The following is a 20,015-nucleotide window of genomic DNA, read 5'->3' as shown; positions in this document are numbered from 1 at the left end:
TGGGGTGTCCCCCATAATTGTGCATAAATATTTCTGGCTGTCAAAATTACTATCTGTCAGCAGTATCTTGCCAAATAATTTTTAGCACTCCACAGTGCTTTGGGCTCAGAATGGATTCAAAGCAGTCCACATATGATCAGAATGAGCAACCAGGTTCTGTCACCAGTCCTGATGTTAGTGTTCCCAGTACGTCATCTGGGCAAGGCCATGTCAAACTACACAGTGTTTCGAAATCAGTCCAAAAAACCAAAACAAAAAAAATAATTTACTGTGTTGAAGCGAAAAAGAAGTGTTACTGAGGAAAAGTTAAGTGCTGATAAAAAAAAATAATTCCAACATGCCATTCTACACACGTAGTGGCAAAGAGAGAATGAGGCCTTCACCTTTGGCTATTAGTGGCAGATCCCAAAAAGTTTCTGAGCCTACAATTGGTGCACAACTACTGTTACGCGTCAAAGCCGAGCTGCAAGATAACAGTAAGGCATTAGAGGAGAATGTTTGCTCTGATTCAGAAATGACACCAGTCCCTGTGGAGAGTCCATCCAACAGTGGGATGTCATTCTGCTGATGTGTGCCTTAATAGCCCGAGTGTAGCTGGTGATACACAAATTGAGGATGCCACTTTGGAATTAGAAGAGGATGAGGGGGAGATTTGTGTAGGCAACGAGGGCGCTAATGAGGATGTTGATGAGGATGAAGTTGTTTGTGTAAGTCCTGCACCAGTGGCAGCAGTTCTGGCACGTGACAAGAAAAAGGCCATTGTCATGACAGGCCATAAAACAAAAAAATCCACTTATGTGTGGAATTATTTCTACACCAATCCAGACAACAACTGTATAGCCATTTGTAGTGTATGTCAAGCCACAGTCAGTCGAGGGAGGGACCTTAACCATCTTGGAACCTCGTCTATGTTACGCCATTTAACGAGAGTTCATGGCAAAGTGTTGGGAAATGCTGAAAGTTTGTCCCAAAAAATTACAAGCACTCCATCATCAGCTAAGACCCTCCGCTCACCGACATCCCGACGGCTACAAAATACACCCACCACACCATCCTCATCAATATCCTCAGTAGCGCTCGGAGTTAGCCCGGCATCCCACTTATTAAGGTTGGATGACTCCTGCACTATTATTGATTCCTCTGAAGAAAGCGTTAGTCCCACTGCTGTTGCTGCTGCTGGGGGTGAATCGTCAGCCCAGAGGCAGGTCAAGAAAATGAGCAGTCTTACATTTCAGCAATTAACTGTGAAACAATCATTTGCTAGGGGAAGCAAATATGACAGCAGTCACCCAGTCGCCAAGCAAATCACAGACGCCATGGCTGCAATGTTAGTGTTAGATCTGCGTCCAATCTCCTCAATAAACGCAGCTGTTTTTTCACAGTTAATTGAGGTTTTGTGTTCGCGTTACAGAATTCCATCGCGACACCATTTCTAGCAATTCCACAACTATACCAAAAAGTGTGTAAAAATGTAGAGATTGCGCTGAAAAATGCCATTCTGCCCACTGTCCACTTAACCACAGATATGTGGACAAGTGGAAGTGGGCAAACCAAAGACTATATGACTGACAGCCCACTGGGTTGGTCATTCACCTTCACCAGCAGGAACAGCAGCAGCATGTACACCACTACGTAACATTTGTCACAGGCAGACCACTCTTTGTATCACCGGCCTCACTAACAGGCATACAGCTGACAATTTGTTACGCAAACTGAGAGATGTGAATGATAAATGGCTTATACCACTTGGACTCTCTCCAGGGTATGTCATTTCGGATAACGCCAACAATATAGTGCGAGCATTACAGATGGGTGATTTCCAACAAATTCCCTGTTTTGCTCACACCATCAACTTGGTGGTGCAGAGCTTGCTACGAAATAACCGTGAGGTGCAGGAGATGCTTTCGGTGGCCCGTAAAATTTCAGGCTATTTCAGGCATTCAGCCACAGCATGTAGGAGATTACAGCAGCTCCAAGAGCAGTTTAACTTGCCCTGCCACCAACTTAAGCAAGAGGTGGTAACTAGGTGGAATTCCACCCTGTACATGCTTCAGAGGATGGAGGAACAGCGCAAAGCCATCCAAGCATATTGCACAAGCCATTACATTGGGAAAGGAGGGGGGATGTATTTCACTCTTGCACAGTGGGGAATCCTTTCAGTGCTGTGCAAGGTGCTGAAACCATTTGAAGTTGTGACGTGTGAGGTGAGTGCAAACTCTGCTAGTTTGAGCCAAGTCATTCCTTTAATTAGACCAGTGGTTTCCAAACTTTTGCAGTTCGCGGCACCCTTAGAGTCTCCAAATTTTTTCAAGGCACCCCTCCAAAATAATTATTGCGCGGCCCTGTTTTAGAAGTAGTTGGGTCAAAAAATTGTAATAAGTATTTAGGTCAATACAGAAATACTTATTTAGTTGTATGCAAAAATGCCCTCTCTGCATCCAGACACTCTGCCCTCAGGCACTCTGCCCCCTCTGCATCCAGACACACTGCCCTTTGTCACGATGTCCCCCCTCCTCTGCCCTCTCTCACGATGTCCCCCCTCCTCTGCCCTCTCTCACGATGTCCCCCCTCCTCTGCCCTCTCTCACGATGTCCCCCCTCCTCTGCCCTCTCTCACGATGTCCCCCCTCCTCTGCCCTCTCTCACGATGTCCCCCCTCCTCTGCCCTCTCTCACGATGTCCCCCCTCCTCTGCCCTCTCTCACGATGTCCCCCCTCCTCTGCCCTCTCTCACGATGTCCCCCCTCCTCTGCCCTCTCTCACGATGTCCCCCCTCCTCTGCCCTCTCTCACGATGTCCCCCCTCCTCTGCCCTCTCTCACGATGTCCCACCTCCTCTGCGCCCTCTTACGCTGTCCCCCCTCCTCTGCGCCCTCTTACGCTGTCCCCCCCTCCTCTGCACTGTCACGCTGTCCCCCCTCCTCTGCCCCTCTCACGCTGTGTCCCCCTCCACTGCCCCTCTCACGCTGTGTCCCCCTCCACTGCCCCTCTCACGCTGTGTCCCCCTCCACTGCCCCTCTCACGCTGTGTCCCCCTCCACTGCCCCTGTCACGCTGTGTCCCCCTCCACTGCCCCTGTCACGCTGTGTCCCCCTCCACTGCCCCTGTCACGCTGTGTCCCCCTCCACTGCCCCTGTCACGCTGTGTCCCCCTCCACTGCCCCTGTCACGCTGTGTCCCCCTCCACTGCCCCTGTCACGCTGTGTCCCCCTCCACTGCCCCTGTCACGCTGTGTCCCCCTCCACTGCCCCTGTCACGCTGTGTCCCCCTCCACTGCCCCTCTCACGCTGTGTCCCCCTCCACTGCCCCTCTCACGCTGTGTCCCCCTCCACTGCCCCTCTCACGCTGTGTCCCCCTCCACTGCCCCTCTCACGCTGTGTCCCCCTCCACTGCCCCTCTCACGCTGTGTCCCCCTCCACTGCCCCTCTCACGCTGTGTCCCCCTCCACTGCCCCTCTCACGCTGTGTCCCCCTCCACTGCCCCTCTCACGCTGTGTCCCCCTCCACTGCCCCTCTCACGCTGTGTCCCCCTCCACTGCCCCTCTCACGCTGTGTCCCCCTCCACTGCCCCTCTCACGCTGTGTCCCCCTCCACTGCCCCTCTCACGCTGTGTCCCCCTCCACTGCCCCTCTCACGCTGTGTCCCCCTCCACTGCCCCTCTCACGCTGTGTCCCCCTCCACTGCCCCTCTCACGCTGTGTCCCCCTCCACTGCCCCTCTCACGCTGTGTCCCCCTCCACTGCCCCTCTCACGCTGTGTCCCCCTCCACTGCCCCTCTCACGATGTCACCCTCCTCTGCCCTGCTGTCACCCTCCTGACCCTCTGTCTGCTCCGCTGTCACCCTCCTGGCCCTCTGTCTGCTCCGCTGTCACACTCCTGCCCCTCTGTCTGCTCCGCTGTCTGCCCGCTGTCACACTCCTGCCCCTCTGTCTGCTCCGCTGTCTGCCCGCTGTCACACTCCTGCCCCTCTGTCTGCCCGCTGTCACACTCCTGCCCCTCTGTCTGCCCGCTGTCACACTCCTGCCCCTCTGTCTGCCCGCTGTCACACTCCTGCCCCTCTGTCTGCCCGCTGTCACACTCCTGCCCCTCTGTCTGCCCCGCTGTCACACTTCTGCCCCTCTGTCTGCCCCTCTGTCACACTCCTGCCCCTCTGTCTGCCCCGCTGTCACACTCCTGCCCCGCTGTCTGTTCCGCTGTCACACTCCTGCCCGCTGTCACGCTCCCTCTCACTCCTCTGCCGCGAGCAAGCCATAGAAAAAACCAAAGAGCACATAAACTTACCAATCAGCGCGGCGCCGGGACCCAGCAGACTCCTCTCTCCCGCAGCTGTCACTGAATATCGACGTCAGTGACAGCTGCGGGAGAGAGGAGTCTGCTGGGTCCCGGCGCCGCGCTGATTGGTAAGTTTATGTGCTTTTTGGTGTTTTCTATGGCTGGCTCGCGGCACCCCAGTGACAGCGCCGCGGCACCCCTGGGAGCGCACACTTTGGGAACCGCCGAATTAGACTATTGGAAAAGCAGCTTGAGAAAATGAAGGAGGAGCTGAAAGCAAGCAATTCAGCAAAGTATGTTGGCCTTGTCGATCAAGTACTTAATTCGCTTCACAGTGATCCTCGAGTTATTAAGATCTTGAACTCCGATCAGTATGTTTTGGCCACTGTGCTTGATCAAAGGTTTAAGACCTACATTGAGTCTTTACTTGTAAATGAGCGAGATGTGAACTTTTGCAAGGAGCTATTGCTCAGCAAGTTGGCCGCTGAACTGGGCCTCGACTTGACGACGTGTCCTCCTTCACTTTCTCAAACTGCTGCTCGTAAAAAAATAAAATTCCCCAAAAAGAAGCAGGAAAGACGCAGGGGGCAGACCAGAACAATTTAACATCTGGGCTGGTTTGAAGGATTTTTCAAAAAAAATGTGTCACTTTGCCCATAACTCCATCCAATACCAGTATAAACATGCAAAGGATGGTGGAGGATTACTTTCAAGAGGTAGTTGATATGGAAATGTCAGACAGTCCCTTTCCTTACTGGGAAGAAAAGCAGGCCATTTGGAAACCCATGTACAAACTTGCTTTGCAATACTTAAGCTGCCCACCCTCCAGTGTGTACTCTGAACGAGTGTTCTCAATCTACCCCCAAAGAGGAAAGGGACTTGTGGAATTTCCATATCACGTACCGTCTTGAAAGGCTGCTGTTTGGGCAATTTCTCCTTAAGGGTAGGGTGTCAGAGAGTGACCCCAAACTGGCTTTGTCCATTTCTCTTAATATTGTACAGTCTATAACGGCTGAACTTTTTTGTTTTTTCAACTAGTGGAGGGGGGCCTATAGAGACAGAAACCAAACTGCCTTTTTCCATTTATTTACATATTTAACTATAAGTGTAGGGTGTAATATACATCCAAAGACGATGGCTGCATTGCATAGATGGAGAGGAAGACAATCTGGTTTGTGTGTAGAATTAATGAAGGCCTACCTTATAGGAATTAAACTGTTTTTTTGATAATTTATTAGCTTTACAATTAGATTACTTATCTATGAAACAGGTGGAGCACTAAATTGGGTTATTTTAGGCCCAAAAACATTGATTTTCCAACAAAATAGCAAAACAAAACCAAACAAAACCAAAACATGCAATGGCGGTTTTGCAAAACCAAAACACGACGGTAATCCAGATCCAAAACCGAATACAAAACCAAAACACGGGGGTCAGTGACCATCTCTAATCTGGATTGACATTCTTCACAAAGTGATTCAAATATATTTGAAGACAGAATTATGTATATCGCTTGTAAAATGGAAATAATTAATTAGGAACTTTGATTCATTCTAACCTTATCAGCAATCTATTTATATGATCTCTGCCTACCAGATGTTCAGGAATAAATGTTTCTTTAAAAGTCAAACAATATCCTTTTGTAGTTATACATAATAACCCGTCTTCATTTATTACATGAATGAAATGGCATGAAATCTTTCTGCCTTGTTTCAACTTCCAAGGCCAGGCTTGGCTAACCTGTGACACTCCAAGTGTTGTGAAACTACAAGTCCCAGCATACACTTCCAGCAATAAGCTGCTATATATTGGCAAAGCATGCTGGGTCTTGTAGTTTCACACCTGGAGTGCCATAGGTTAGCCAAGCCTGGCCTAGGCAGTAGCGTTGTTAGTGGTTTGAGCAGAAATTAGTAGTTACACAATGTCTGTGTTCACAGGAAGATGCTCCTCTCGCCTCTCTGCCCCTACTTGGCTACACTGTAGCTGTCCCATCATACTTAGATCCAGTCAGCTGTCATCATGTCTTCAAGCTGCACTTCAAATCCCATGTATACTTCTTCAGAGCAGACAGCGAATATACCTGGAGGAGGTATGTATACTGTACATAATGTCCATAAATACATGAACTCCTGTAAATCTGTGTAAATGGTTATGTCAATATTCAATAAGTGTATCTGATGTAACTACTAGAGCAGTGTTGGCTAACCTGTGACACTCCAGGTGTTGTGAAACTACAAGTCCCAGCATGCTTTGTTAATATATAGCAGCTTATTGCTGGAAGAGTATGCTGGGACTTGTAGTTTCACAACACCTGGGGATTGATTTACTAAGCTCCGGGTTTGAAAAAGTGGGGATGTTGCCTATAGCAACCAATCAGATTCTAGCTTTCATTTATTTAGTACTTTCTACAAAATGACAGCTAGAATCTGATTGGCTGCTATAGGCAACATCCCCACTTTTTCAAACCCGCAGCTTAGTAAATCTAGCCCCTGGAGTGTCACAGGTTAGCCAACACTGTACTAGAGCTTATAATGACCTGCGTGTTTTTTATGTCATACCTTGTAATAGCCTAATAATTAAACCTAGGTTCTTCCACTTGTATAATAAGGGTTATGGTGAAGTAGGCTAGAAAGAGCTCAAGCACCCTCCACTTTAACAAATGCAGCTTGTCTTTATAATGGAAGGTATTCACATGTTCACGTCCAGTATACTCATTATTTAGAACAGAGGGCTACCTGGGAGTAATCTTAGTGGGAGCTGCGTTTGGCTATTCGCTAAACACCACACAGCAGCAGAAGTTATTGATTCCATATCTTGCCGCAGTGATATCTAATAGACTGCGTTGCAAGTCGGATGGATGCCATGCATCTCGTGCTAGTAAACCAAGGCATACTACATAAATCTGGATTAATAAACACTGTGTATTTTAATTTAGGCCTCTTATGACTAACATTAGTAACTAATGTGTTGTTTGTATACTGTCCCTTCAGGTGGATGGAAGTCATAAGACGCGGTGTGAGCTCTCCGGGGAAAATTGGACACTTAGCAGAGGACGGAGGCACTGCTGATTGACCACTGTTAAACTAATTAAAGCTTAGGCAGGACAAGTAGGAACAAGAACCTAGGCAGGCATTCTCCTGAGGATGCATGTAAGAATGTGGCCATTTCCATGGATTTCTGCTCTCAGGAATGCAGCAGTTCCCCTGTCGGGTATGTTGTAACATTCCTGCTAGAAGTTCTTTAAAGTCATTTCAGTTATACTTCACCTCAGTCAGTACTCCTTTCCTATACAAGATCTTCCTGCACAACACATGGATCTAGGGAAGTATTCTGGTGCTCTATTTAGGTGATAATAATTAAACTACTCAATCAGGGTGTAGCGGGAGGCGACTCCAGAAGACAATCATGTAACATTCCACCGTCAGCCTCTATGGGACGAGGAACATTGTCATATAGGCCGGGCTGAGATCAGTTGGGGATGTAAGAAAAAGTTTTGTGGTTCCAGAGTGCTGCTATTATATAAAGCCTTGATCTACTTTTAACTGCACCTGTTACCTACACAGCAGAGGCAGCCTGTAACCGTATGAGAACGCAGTGCATCAATTCACCAGAGACATCAGTGGCACAAAGTGCCTCAGTCATGTACATAGTGCCGCCTCCACTGTTCTTGAAAGCTGCGCTTTCTGTTATTTATCTATATACAAGTGTGACTATTATACACTGCCACATTTTTCCAGTACTTTATAAAAAAAACAAAAAACTTACAAATGTCAATCAACTAAACTGTCCGACAACCATCTACAAGGTGCAGTTGTCCGCTCCACTTTCTTTTTGTATTATAGTTGCCTGTCCTACACTGACAGCCAAGTATAACAGAGTAGTGATAACCACCCCACCATAGACAATGCTGTCAATGCATCGTTTAGCTGGACAGTGAGGATCTCTGCAGCAGACTAGTCCTTTCCTTTAACAGTAGTTTGGGATCTATGTATTAACATTTATTATCCTTTAAACCAGTCTCACCAGTGATACTCTATGTGCACTGATGCTGCAGCAGTGCCAGTCTTTAGTTGTAAGTCTCTGCCCCAGATGTCATTGTTGCTACGGTGATTTACAAACTGTATGTTAGTATGTTTTTACAATGGTGAAATAAAAATGAAATGGGAGATTACATTTTACTTACAAAGCACAGACATATTTCATAGTCATGTGTGGAAGGCTGTGTGTGGCCAACATCAATCTTAAACCATGTCCGGCATCTTTACTTTGAAAAATAAGCAGACATCCACCTATGTATAAAATGTCAGTTTATTTGTATACAATAAGTAATGGTTGATGAGAAATATTGGTAAACATTTTTGAAAGTTACAGTAATACACTTAAGTAATGCCATGATGGTAGTGTCCCTGGTCACAGTGCAGTCCCAGTATATGTCAGAACATGAAGGAGAATTGTGTAAGCTCAGGATGCAGAGGAGAACCTGGGAAGAGAAACATTGGCAATGAATGGACCCTCCAGCATATAGTGCAGCTCTTCCGTACCCCTAGTGGATGCAGAAGAGATTGCAGCCTATCCATTCACTAGGAACCTCATCTTAGTGAAGTGATTGACTGGATTTCTTTGCTACCTCCATATACCTAAATTCTTAGCCATTACTTTATGCAAACTGCATGAATGTGCTGTTCCAAAGACAACTAGCAAACAATATTGTTTCTTCTAGAAAACATTTTAGGTCAATTAAACAATTAACAAGTACACTTCAATTTTGGCTGAAAAGTTGGAAGGAGCTTGAAGGCTGTACCCCCTTTACTTTCCCTTCTGACCTGCTGTCCTTAGTGGTACGTCCCTTTAAAAAATGCTCCCACACATTACTGTAGAGCAACTGGATCAGAGAACAATTTGGCTACACATTGGATATAGACTAATTGCACTGATCAGCATGTTCAGACGATGTTCCCCACCTCCCATAAATCCCAGTTGCAATGCTTTCCTATTACCTCTGCACACGCTGAACCAAGTGAGAAATAAGCTGGTCTGTGATTCCAGGGCTGGACTCCTCCGCTAAGCTGAAAGCATTCTCCAGTTCCTGTACAGAGCCAAATGCACCAGCACAGCGTTGCTCCCTTAGCTGTAATGTGGAAACCAAAAGGATTTTAAAAAGGGAAGAGAAAAGGTCTACAGTCCTTACAATAAAAAAGGAGAACACAGGAAACAGAAAAGGTATACATATGCTAAATTATGCCATGCAAACCTGAGCATAGGTACTTAACACATTCCTAGGGGTATATTTACTAAACTGTGGCTTTGAAAAAGTGGAGCTAATGCCTATAGCAACCATTCAGATTTAGCCATTTTGTAGAATGTACTAAATAAATAACTAGAATCTGCTTGGTTGCTATAGGCAACAGCTCCACTTTTTCCAACCTGAAGTTTAGTAAATACACCCCCTGTACTGTGTTATAATCTTCAAACAACTGAGGCCAAATTTAATGCCAAAATCGTGATTACAAAATGTATCTCTCTATAACAAACTGAAATCGCCAATGTTCACCATTGGAAGAGAGAAAAAAGAACACTGGATAAAAAAGTTGCGGTATAATAAAGAGCACGGAACTTGAGTGTAGTTCCGACTGTATTCAAATCCAAGTGGATCTCAAGATATATTTCAATTTGAATCTTGGATGCAAGTACACTCTGCCTAAATGTTACTTGCCTATGATAAGACTGCAGTACACACACACACAAGAATATATGCAATGTAAGGTCACAGCAGAACACATACAACAAATGTAGAGTATAAAATAAAAAAACACTAATCGGTAGAATCTTTAAGAAAAATATGGTTGGTTTAAAAAAATTTTTTTTCCATTAAACACATAATTCAAGATATTCTTAATATGTACTGTATATACATAATATGTTTTTATAGTCTATCTTTCAGTCACACACATGCTCTATCCAACTAACAGCATGCATACTTTGTTTCAGGACAGACTATCCCATACCAGTCGGCACTTAAACCTGCCATAAAGCTGGTACAAATGATATGGCTGAAACAAGCGTACTTAAAAGAAACCCAGGACATGAATCATTTGATCTCTGCTGGCATGCCCTTACTGTACATGGCCTAGGTTAGTCTGCCCTTCCAGTCGTAACCAGTCACAAGTGTTACTTGCATTTGCACATGAATCACATGCAGTTGTGTTCATTGGCTTAAGATCCATTTCTGCACAAGGCTATATCACGCAAGATACAGCATGCAAATGGACTTACGTCTGAACATGACTCGGGTCCATAATGTTCATACAACTAGTTTGTTCCTTATTTTGAAATAAAACACAATTTAAAAAAACAGACAAGTATATGTAAAAAAAAAAAAAAGTTGTATAGTCCTTTTGTAATACCAACTGGGGTTTTTCAGTACCAGCCTGATTAAAAAAGGCCCATGCTCTGTTACCTATAGACTGTTTAGGTTGGATCGTACTCATATCTATAGCAAAGTGTTAATGGGTACAATTGTTGGGGTTGCTTCAGTTGATAGCGCTATTACTATGTAACCATTTGTGAGCCTTGCCAATAGCAGTATAGGACCTCACCTCCTGGAACACTGGAGTTACCAGAGCGGATAAGCAGTGTGATCTTGGCAGGCGTTTTATCACTTCCGCTGGCTGCAGAAACAAGAACAATGTGTAAGAGTTGTCCTCTAACAAAACAAGTGTGTATGGTCAGGTATAAATCAATCCATACATACACATTCAACGTTGCAGAATGGTTAACATTTTCAAGTCTATGTATTGTGACTAATTGTGAATTACTAGGACTGTAAACCGCGTATGTCTACTGTATTTTTGTATAAATGTCCAGCAAATCATAATTCATTCTGCATTGTTTTATTGGTCATTTTTCTATTGTATTCATTTAAAACAAAACTTATCTTAAATGTTACGCTCTAATATTTTACATTGGTCTCAAAGTTATATCTCTCCACTTGAACTATAACAATTGTTTACAGGACAAAATATACAATATTATACATGTATGCCAATTAAACTTGCACTCTGGCATCAAAAGGTCATTTAACGCTAACTCTGCAGGGCAATGCATTAAACTCACAATTCAGATATTAATATAATTGGTAAGTCCAAAATAATGGATACACACCCACAGAACTTATGTATTGATTTTTTTTTTTTTTTCAACATTTGAGGCTTCATTACATCTCTGTAAAGACTCGACAGTTAGAAAACACTGCAGTTTATATAGGCCTGGTTACATAGGGCCGTATTTCATATCGACATGCAAGTTGCGATATAATAAAGAACATGGAATTTGAATGTAGTTCCATGTACATAATTAAATAATTAGTGCCTAACTAAACAATCTGAATGGTCATATCATAAACAATAATTGGAGCACCTCTAAGGGGTTTTAGGGTAAATGAGCGTAGATTTCTGCCATAACATCGGCGTAATGTGTCTCCGTGAATGCTCCGAGACATACTGCGCTGATTTGAACCTCCCTCTATAAGAACATGAACAAGTAAAGATAATTTTGCTTCCATTATATTATGGTATAAAGGGTGGATGATAATACAAAATGCTTATTTGAATTGTGCAATAATATTGTGATACTCTCAGTGCAATTGTAATTCAATCTTTAAGTCTTTTTAATTCCTGTAATATCCAGCCCAATATCATGGTCAAACACACTGCCTGCTCAGAGTCTAGAATGAGAAGAGTCCAGGGGTAAATATATCAAACCTTCTAAAGAGGTAAAGTGGAGGTGTTGCCCATAGCAACCAATCAGAATCTAGCTTAGCTAGAATGTATTATATAAATGATGGCTAGAATCTGATTGGTTGCTGTGGGCCACACCTCCACTTTTCCTTTTTAGAAAGTTTGATACATTTACCCCCAGATTATTTGCAAACAACGGATCTGTGTGTTGTAAGCCAGATGTTCCTATCAGTAGGTTGTAGGGTACATTTGCTGCATGGTGAAACCCGTATGGTTTACATTTGGGAGTTCACACACTCCAAATTTAGAAAAGATCCTAGTGTATTCTCCACTTTTGCAAGTGAAGGTGACTGGTGGCCTGTCAGGCAGAAATGGATGGAATGGAGAATAAGGACTCAGAGGGGGTATCCTCCTAAGGTCATTAAAAAACCCTTAAGTAACAATAAACAGAATAGTACAACCACAAGTCATAAAGTTTGCTTCTAACTATATCAATATAGTGTACAGGAATATTAGATAATAACGGCTTCTTAAGAGGCTAATACTCAGATTAGGAATCGGTTTGATTTGAATGTATATAAAACAGGTTGTACAATTCAGGATCATTATGTTTTTGCCAATCCAAAGCGAGACTCACTGGATCCATACGTTACAAGCATTACAAAAAAGGGGTCTAAATATTTCTCATATTTATAAACAATATTAGAAGGGGCCTAAATGTTTCATTGTCACAATCTTGTTTCTTACATACAAAACATCCATATTGTTTTAATCTATTGAGGTCATATGTTATATTTTCTCCTACCTATATATTAGCAGGGTTTAACATTCCAGGCATCACTTGTTTATTGTTGTTTTCTAATACAGATTTTACACACATTCACTGCTTGTCTTGGTAATTACAAAGTCTACATGTCTAAGCAATAGGATGTAGGTTTTTTCTTTGTTTCTAGTCTAGTCAATGACCCTTTGCAATTGACTACACTCCATATTAGCTACATCATGTTCCTGATCATGGCACCCTTTCCAATTCATACTCACTGAGGTGTGTTATGGTGTGTTGTTCTCATAGCAGTTACTGTATGTTGAGATTTAGTATATTGTATTCAGTCCTCAGCAGAATTATTACACAGGAAGACATTCATCTGGCCATCGTTGTAAGGTGCCAGTAGCATAAGTTAGCCAAATTTTATATCTTATATTTTGTCTTAACACTACTTTTTTTTTTACTTTAATACCATTTTCACTAACTGTAGAAATGCACATGACATTCAGACACTCACAGGGTTAGTTATTAATTATACAATTAGGTACACACATCTATACAGTGGTGTTTTGCAGAGAAGTGGAAGTCTTCAAAAAGATGAAGTGATGCCCCAAAAGTTAAAATAAAATATTTAGGAAATTGGGAGTTTGCAGATCTGTCACTTATCAGGATCTATAACTTAGGACCCCTGAAACAAGGAGGGTTGGTGTTCCATGTTTTCCCTGTGGTAACAGAAGAAGTGTACCTTGAAGTGTACATGTTACCACATAGACAGTAGTGGAGGCTGCACCAAAATGCAGCCTTAGTGATGTCACTAGCTCCTAGTAAGTGGATAGGCTGCATGCTCAGGCATATTGGTTCAGCCCTTAGAATGTCTGCACCCACTAGGTCTAGGTCACATATATACTTGTGCCTTTATTAGATCCAAGGCAACATTTAGGGACTCACATTCAACCCGCATGGTCAGATCTTACATTGTTATTTTCTAGGAGGATAGCTGGTGCATAAATACAAAGCAGGGTGAAAGGAAACAGGGTGATATAATACAAAACCATTTCTATGCTGCCCTAGGCAAGTTTCCTATATGGTAACTACAGACATGGCCCAGTGTTATGATCTCTGCAGAAATAATCCATTAGATGGTAATAACCGGTAGAAGGTAACAGCCCTCCCACCCAGCTTTAGGGCAGGTTCCCTGTACCTGCTGCTGGTAACCCCACTGCAGTCTGCTCCAAGAAGAGGGGCGCATGGTTTCTGGAAATGACCAGTGAGGTGTCTGGTTCTGATTTCTCTCATCGTCATTGTCCCTGGGCAACACAAGAACAAGGCATTGTGGGTATAACGTAGCTCAGAGCACAAACCCCTCAGTGATCCAAGACGATGAGAAATACAATGACAGACTTTACTCACAAGTCAGACTCGTCAGAGCTGGAGTCATCACGGTGGCCCTGGGCTTTCCAGCGCTTGTATCGTTCCACCAGTTCCATAAGGAAGGAGGTTTTCTTGGTGTATCGTAAGATGAAGCGATGTTTCAGCAGCTCCCGTGCTGTGGGCCTCTATGATACAGACAATATATAAAGAGAACATATAGAATATAAATATAGAGATCAAGATCATCCATAATATATATTATTCATATTTATTCGGCACCACCTACATAGTACAACAGACTCTTCTAAAAATCCCAGCAATAGTGTCTCAAATCCTGGCTTAGTACATCAGTGTACTCCCAGTGGCTGATACTACATAATGGGGGTTATTATTAAACAGCAGCAAGTCGACTAAATGTTTCCTGTCGCCGCTCTAAACTACAGCATCCAGGATAATACACTAGTAAGTCATTTCAATCAGTGACAGCAGGAATTGTACTGTTAATATGGGATCAGGTGATTAACATTGCTCCCATAAAAAAAAATGCAACTGTACCAAACGTTTATGTGAGCTAGGCAGCAGGTAATAGAAATAAAAAGATACTTACAGAGCGGGGGTCTTTGTTCAGACAAGCATCCACAAAATCTTTAAATGGCTTGCTGTGCTGGCCTTGTAGAGACGGAGGGTTGTTTTTGGGAATTAGGAACAAGACTCTCATGGGATGAAGGTCTGAGTATGGGGGCTCACCTTTGGCCAGTTCAATGGCTGTGATCCCCAGGGACCAAATATCTGCCTGGAAAGACAGAGGAGAGCGATGAAAGTGGATTCTGTGGGACAAACAAACACACAGGACCACACAGGGCTTCCAACCTTAAAATCATAGGCAGACTGCTTGATGACTTCTGGTGCCATCCAGAATGGTGTTCCCACAAAGGTGTTCCTCTTGATCTGAGTATCTGTCAGTTGCCCGGCTACACCAAAATCAGCCAGCTTGACGTCTCCCTGCTCTGACAGCAAGACATTTGCAGCTAGAAATGCAAAGGCGTAAATATAAATGTAGTGATACATCCTAGAACATGAAATCCCATACAATATAAACTAAACAAATCTGGTAATAATGCTTTTAGGCATTGTAAAAGGAGCCATTGCATATATTTTCTTTAAAAGAACCACAAACCCAAAAAAGTTTAATTATCACATATGAAGCTAGGTAAAATACATTGTTCAGCATTAATCTGAATTAACACTTCAAAAAGTAAACTATTAACCACCCTCCTTTTATTACTACATCTAAACTCTTCAATGCTTATATCCTCCTTATAAAGGGGCCCAAAACTGTACCCACATTTAAACTATGGGGGGGTCAATTACCTGCATTGTCCCATCAGAGCCTAGTGTGACGAGATGCCGAACTCTGTTAGGTTAGTAAAACATTGTTGATTTTTGCTCGCACCTCATAGGGGTGGGAGCAAAACGTAATACCTGGAAATGCACACAGACATACATTACGGACGTCTCTGGAGAAGATGCAGGTAATCTACTCCTCCTCCCCCCCCCCCCCCTATGTTTGTATCAAATTATCCCAGGACTCTATTCACCTTTGCAGTTGCTGTCTGGCACCATGGCTAAGTTAGCCTATGTCAAATCAGACCAAAAACAGGGGAACAACAAAGAGCATTTCGCAAACAATAACAAATTTGACACTGAAGATTTGCCACCAAATGTTTGTAAGCATTTGAGAAAATAGGACAGTAACTAGTAATATAGCTAAGAAGCTATGGAAACAGAAGTAGTCCAGTCTACCCACCTTTGATGTCTCTATGGATCTTCCTTTCAGAGTGTAAATAATCTAGGCCTTTAAGGATTTCCCGTAATATGGTGGCAATATAAGACTCCTCCAGTGGACCGGGTTTCAACTGCGGCATAAAATGGTACAGCGATGAGGATTATAGGGTAATAAGTTATGTGGAAACCCCCTCTTCTCACTTCCAGAGTAGTAAATATCCCTCCCCTGGACAGTCTGGCAGTCATACACACAGATGTTGATGCCATGCACTGCGGTACCACATGGTTTCCTGACATTGATACATCCATCCCCTTTACAATAACTGGTAACATTTTTGTAGAATTTAGATATTCTTACCAAGTCTAGTGCAGATCCTCCACCCAAATACTCCATTATGATCCATAGCTTTGACCCCTAGGTAGAAAAAGTTCACAATCAAACAAAATACATAACAAATGGTTTCAACTAAGACTGTTCAAAAACCATAATTTATCAGAAGAGGATACAGACAGAACATATTCATAACCTTCCTGCTACCCACAACAAGACTTCAAAGTAAGACCTGTTTACTGGTTCAACCTACACAGTGCAGAGACTAACAGGACATTCCTATAGTAACTGTGCAGACAGTTTAGTTAGGTTAAGATGTTACCTTCAGGTAGGAGCCATAATAACGAGTAATATAAGGGCTGTCACATTGGCTTAGAACTGTGATCTCTTGTTGAATGTCCTCAATCTCATCTTCTGCCTCCTCTAGGTCTATGATCTTGATGGCCACCACTTCTTTGCTGCTGTTCTCTATCCCCTTGTACACCTCTCCGAATGAGCCCTTACCAATGCGTTCCAGCTTGGTGAAGAGACGCTCCGGATCCATCCTGGATCCCTAGAGGAAATGAACAATCATTACAAAACGCAGCAAGCACTAAGGCAAACCACAAGTCATTTTATTCAAGTAATGATGTGTCAGTATGAAGTGGAATTGTAAGTTACAAATAGCAGGCAGGATCTTAGAAGTGGGCTAAAAATTCGATAAGTTTGATTTGATAGTGGGATTCTATGCCAGTAGGTCATCTTACAAACAGACCTATCTTCTATGGGAAGAAGTTATGCAATTACATTCAATGTCCAACAATAATGATACATCATTAAACATATTTACAATACTAACATGAAAATCCGTATTTCAATCACAAAATGCTGTGTCCCAATTTAGAATATAATTGATATACAAATGAACACTGTGGTTATATAACCTGTCCTGTGTGACAGACACTACAAGCTGTCTCTTTCTCACATACATCTGCTGACCCATGTAAGAGTTCATGCTACATCCTCCCTGATCTGCAGCGCTAATTATTGGGAATATGGAGCACACAGCTGGCCCCCATGTTAGGCTATGGCAGTGACAACTCTGCTACCATGGTGCTGACCCATAACCTGCAGGCGGATCCTGGCCACTCAGTAACTGCAGCAGACGGTGATCTTTGTAAAATGCCTTCTCCCTGAAACCCCCAAAGTAGAGACCCCCACCCTAATGTCACATAGTGACGTCACTATCGCAAAGTGAACTGGGACTTCTACTGCACGTTACTATTGGCTGCTGCTTATCAGAGCTTCAGAGAACTACATATCCCACAGCCAGTCACACGGACAGAGCCGCTGGTGGCTTCTGGGAGTTGTAGTATCGAACCTGGAGCTTGGAACGCAGACATCCCAGTCATGTGATCAGAGCTGGGCGTGGCCTACTGCACCTCGTGCTTGTTCTGTGCGAATTACTAGGGTTATATTGTTACATTATGTAATATACATATGGTACATTCGTATTATATGTTTTAGTGTACAGCCATCCTTCCCGTTATACCTTTGTACAATAATAATAATTTTATTTATATAGTCTTTTTCTCCCAATAGGACTCAAATTACTTTACATTGGCAGATTACAAAAACACATCATACATAATAAACATATAAAGGATTAACAGAGTACAGAAAATGTGTTGTTTTTTTTATTAGAAAATAAAGAGGCAGTAATGAAATATTTCAGTAAACAGGAAAATCTTGAGTCTAATTTTGAAGAGAATGTGAGACTGGGCCTGATTTATTAAGGAGAGTTATGCAAAAGTAAGCAAGTAAGGCAAAACCATGTTGCATTGGAGGGGGAGGGGGGATTTATATTTTGGGTAGGGCATGTCCTAGATCAACTTTAAATTTCAGTGTACAAATTAGCTATCAAGTATTTGTGTGCTACATGAAAAAACACAGTATTTTCCTTATGTGCAAAATAATAAATTCATTTGCACCCCTTGCATTGCAACATGATTTTGTCCAGAACATTTAATCATACTTGCCAGCTCTTCCGGAATGTCCGGGAGACTCCCGAATTTCGGGTCAGTCTCACGGACTCCCAGGAGAGCTGGCAAATCTGCATCCCGCTACTGCTGTCTCAAAATGACGCGATACGCGGTGAAGCGCGTCACTTTGGCCCCAAGACAAAATGTCATTTTTGTCACGGGGCGGAGCTAAAATGACGCGTTTTGGCACGCCCCGCCTCCTCCCGCCCTCCAGTTACGCCCCTCTCCCGGAAAGAACTTGTCCAAAGTAGGCAAGTATACACTTAATTAAGAAAACTTACTCATTTTTTTGCTTAACTTTCCTTAATGAATCAGGCCCAATGTGTCCCAGGGCCTGATTCATTAGCGGACACAAATTGTTTGCATTTGCGTATTTTAAGTAAAAATCCGTGAGAAAGGTAATGAGCGAATCAACAAGCATCGGATTTCCAGATACGTACCAAGATCAATTCAGTTCGCAAGTCACTTACGTAACGCACAAAAATATGCAAGATGGAGATGCGAACAACTATGGATATTAAGCAGTAGGTTCAACATTGACTACGAACTGTGCAATGCCCTCTTCCCTCCTGTCTCCATACCTGTTCTTCTGCTCCGTCTCTACTGTATCTGCCTGCTTGGAGTTTCTGAAGTACTGGTACTTTGTGTTTATTGTCCTGTACTGTTTTACCCTGTATAGTCTACTGTTTGTACCATGTTCGGCGCTGCGGAAACCTTGAGGCGCCTAACAAATAAACGATAATAATAATAATAATAATAATGTTGTATTTCCAGATGTTTTCTTGGTTCCCAGCAGTCTGCAATCTTTCTATTCTTCCAGCTCAGACAGTGCAGTCTGCATTCCGGTCCAATTAAGGTTTCATTCCAATTTCCAGCATTCCGGTTCAATTCCGGTTTCCAGCATTCCAGTTCCGTTCCGGTTCCAACATTCCGGTTCCAACCCGGTTCTAGTACGGTTCAGGAATCCAGTTCCTGCCTGGTTTTCTCTATCACCACCTGTACCAGTCCTTTAATTTTCATGCATAGGAACACAATCAAGCCACCCAGGTTTGTATATGTAGTCACCAACTGAACAAAAGTATTCGAACGCTTGACCATTACACCTACATATGCATACATTAATATATATATAGATATAGATATAGATATATATATATATATATATATATATATACATATACATATATATTGTTAACATAGAAAGAGGGAAGATGGCGCCAAATACGGTAGTGTTAGCTGGTACAGATCGTCCAGACAGTTAATATTACTGTATATAGAAATGCAAATACAAAGTGTTCATCATGTCAGGCTGGTATAAGCAGTATTAACCAATTTTCATAATTCCTGAACATATGCCGAAATACAGACAGAAGAAAGCAGAAAGCAGCGTTTCAGATGTATCCGTGACAATCAGTAGCAAGTGATAGGTGGCAACGTACCAAAAAGATATAAATAAACAGCTTATCTGTATCAGAGGTGCTTGGAAGTGGACTCCAGTCAGCTTCAAGAGGTCAGGAACAGGCGTGTAGATATCTTATGTAGGTATATGGTAACTGGATTATCAGCCACAGCACAGTCACTGCTCACAAACTCCACTCATACGGTGTATTAAGAGAGGAAAAAGCCATATAGTGTAGTACTTATGTGCAATAATTTATTCAGCATGTATCATAATAAAACACACTCACAATGTAAACAAGGTATAAAAGCTTATCTGTAATCCTGTGGACATAGGATACT

At 43.0% G+C, this 20,015-nt stretch overlaps 2 protein-coding genes across 4 annotated transcripts in view; one reads left to right on the top strand and one right to left on the bottom strand.

The window, feature by feature from the left end:
- The window catches only part of FARP2 (FERM, ARH/RhoGEF and pleckstrin domain protein 2), an 81,418-nt gene extending 72,992 nt beyond the window's left edge, over window positions 1–8,426 (top strand). The window contains exons 27-28 of the mRNA XM_075200857.1: window positions 6,203–6,354; window positions 7,256–8,426. Of these exons, the coding sequence (XP_075056958.1) occupies window positions 6,203–6,354; window positions 7,256–7,337 (234 nt within the window). The 3' untranslated portion in view covers window positions 7,338–8,426. The remainder of the gene's footprint in view (window positions 1–6,202; window positions 6,355–7,255) is intronic.
- Window positions 8,427–8,555: 129 nt separating this feature from the next.
- Window positions 8,556–17,505, bottom strand: STK25 (serine/threonine kinase 25). Of its 3 annotated transcripts, none has more exons than XM_075201773.1 (11): window positions 17,343–17,505; window positions 16,577–16,807; window positions 16,282–16,338; window positions 15,946–16,054; window positions 15,009–15,166; window positions 14,746–14,931; window positions 14,178–14,323; window positions 13,969–14,074; window positions 10,862–10,933; window positions 9,263–9,393; window positions 8,556–8,745 (listed from the first exon to the last, which is right to left on the bottom strand). In XM_075201773.1, the coding sequence occupies exons 1-11, from the start codon at window positions 17,343–17,345 to the stop codon at window positions 8,727–8,729; spliced, it is 1,218 nt and encodes a 405-aa protein (XP_075057874.1). In that variant the 5' UTR covers window positions 17,346–17,505; the 3' UTR covers window positions 8,556–8,726. The 3 variants fall into 3 exon arrangements, with proteins under 3 accessions (XP_075057874.1, XP_075057875.1, XP_075057876.1); XM_075201774.1 differs by having other exon boundaries at window positions 17,355–17,503; XM_075201775.1 differs by having other exon boundaries at window positions 16,577–16,799; window positions 17,355–17,503.
- Between the last annotated feature and the right edge of the window lie 2,510 nt (window positions 17,506–20,015).

This window comes from Mixophyes fleayi, chromosome 3, assembly GCF_038048845.1.
Source record: "Mixophyes fleayi isolate aMixFle1 chromosome 3, aMixFle1.hap1, whole genome shotgun sequence".
In the NCBI taxonomy this organism is placed as follows: domain Eukaryota; kingdom Metazoa; phylum Chordata; class Amphibia; order Anura; family Limnodynastidae; genus Mixophyes; species Mixophyes fleayi.
The sequence above is the reverse complement of the archived record's forward strand: the minus strand, read 5'-3'. Positions and strand labels throughout refer to the sequence as shown.

What these genes read in the sequence shown, in the direction of transcription:
- STK25 (XM_075201773.1), bottom strand. An exon ending in GAGGATCTGCACTAGACTTG is followed by an intron (nt 16,055 to 16,281) that starts GTAAGAATATCT and finishes TTTATGCCGCAG; the next exon opens with TTGAAACCCGGTCCACTGGA. An exon ending in AGCTCTGACGAGTCTGACTT is followed by an intron (nt 14,075 to 14,177) that starts GTGAGTAAAGTC and finishes TGTGTTGCCCAG; the next exon opens with GGACAATGACGATGAGAGAA.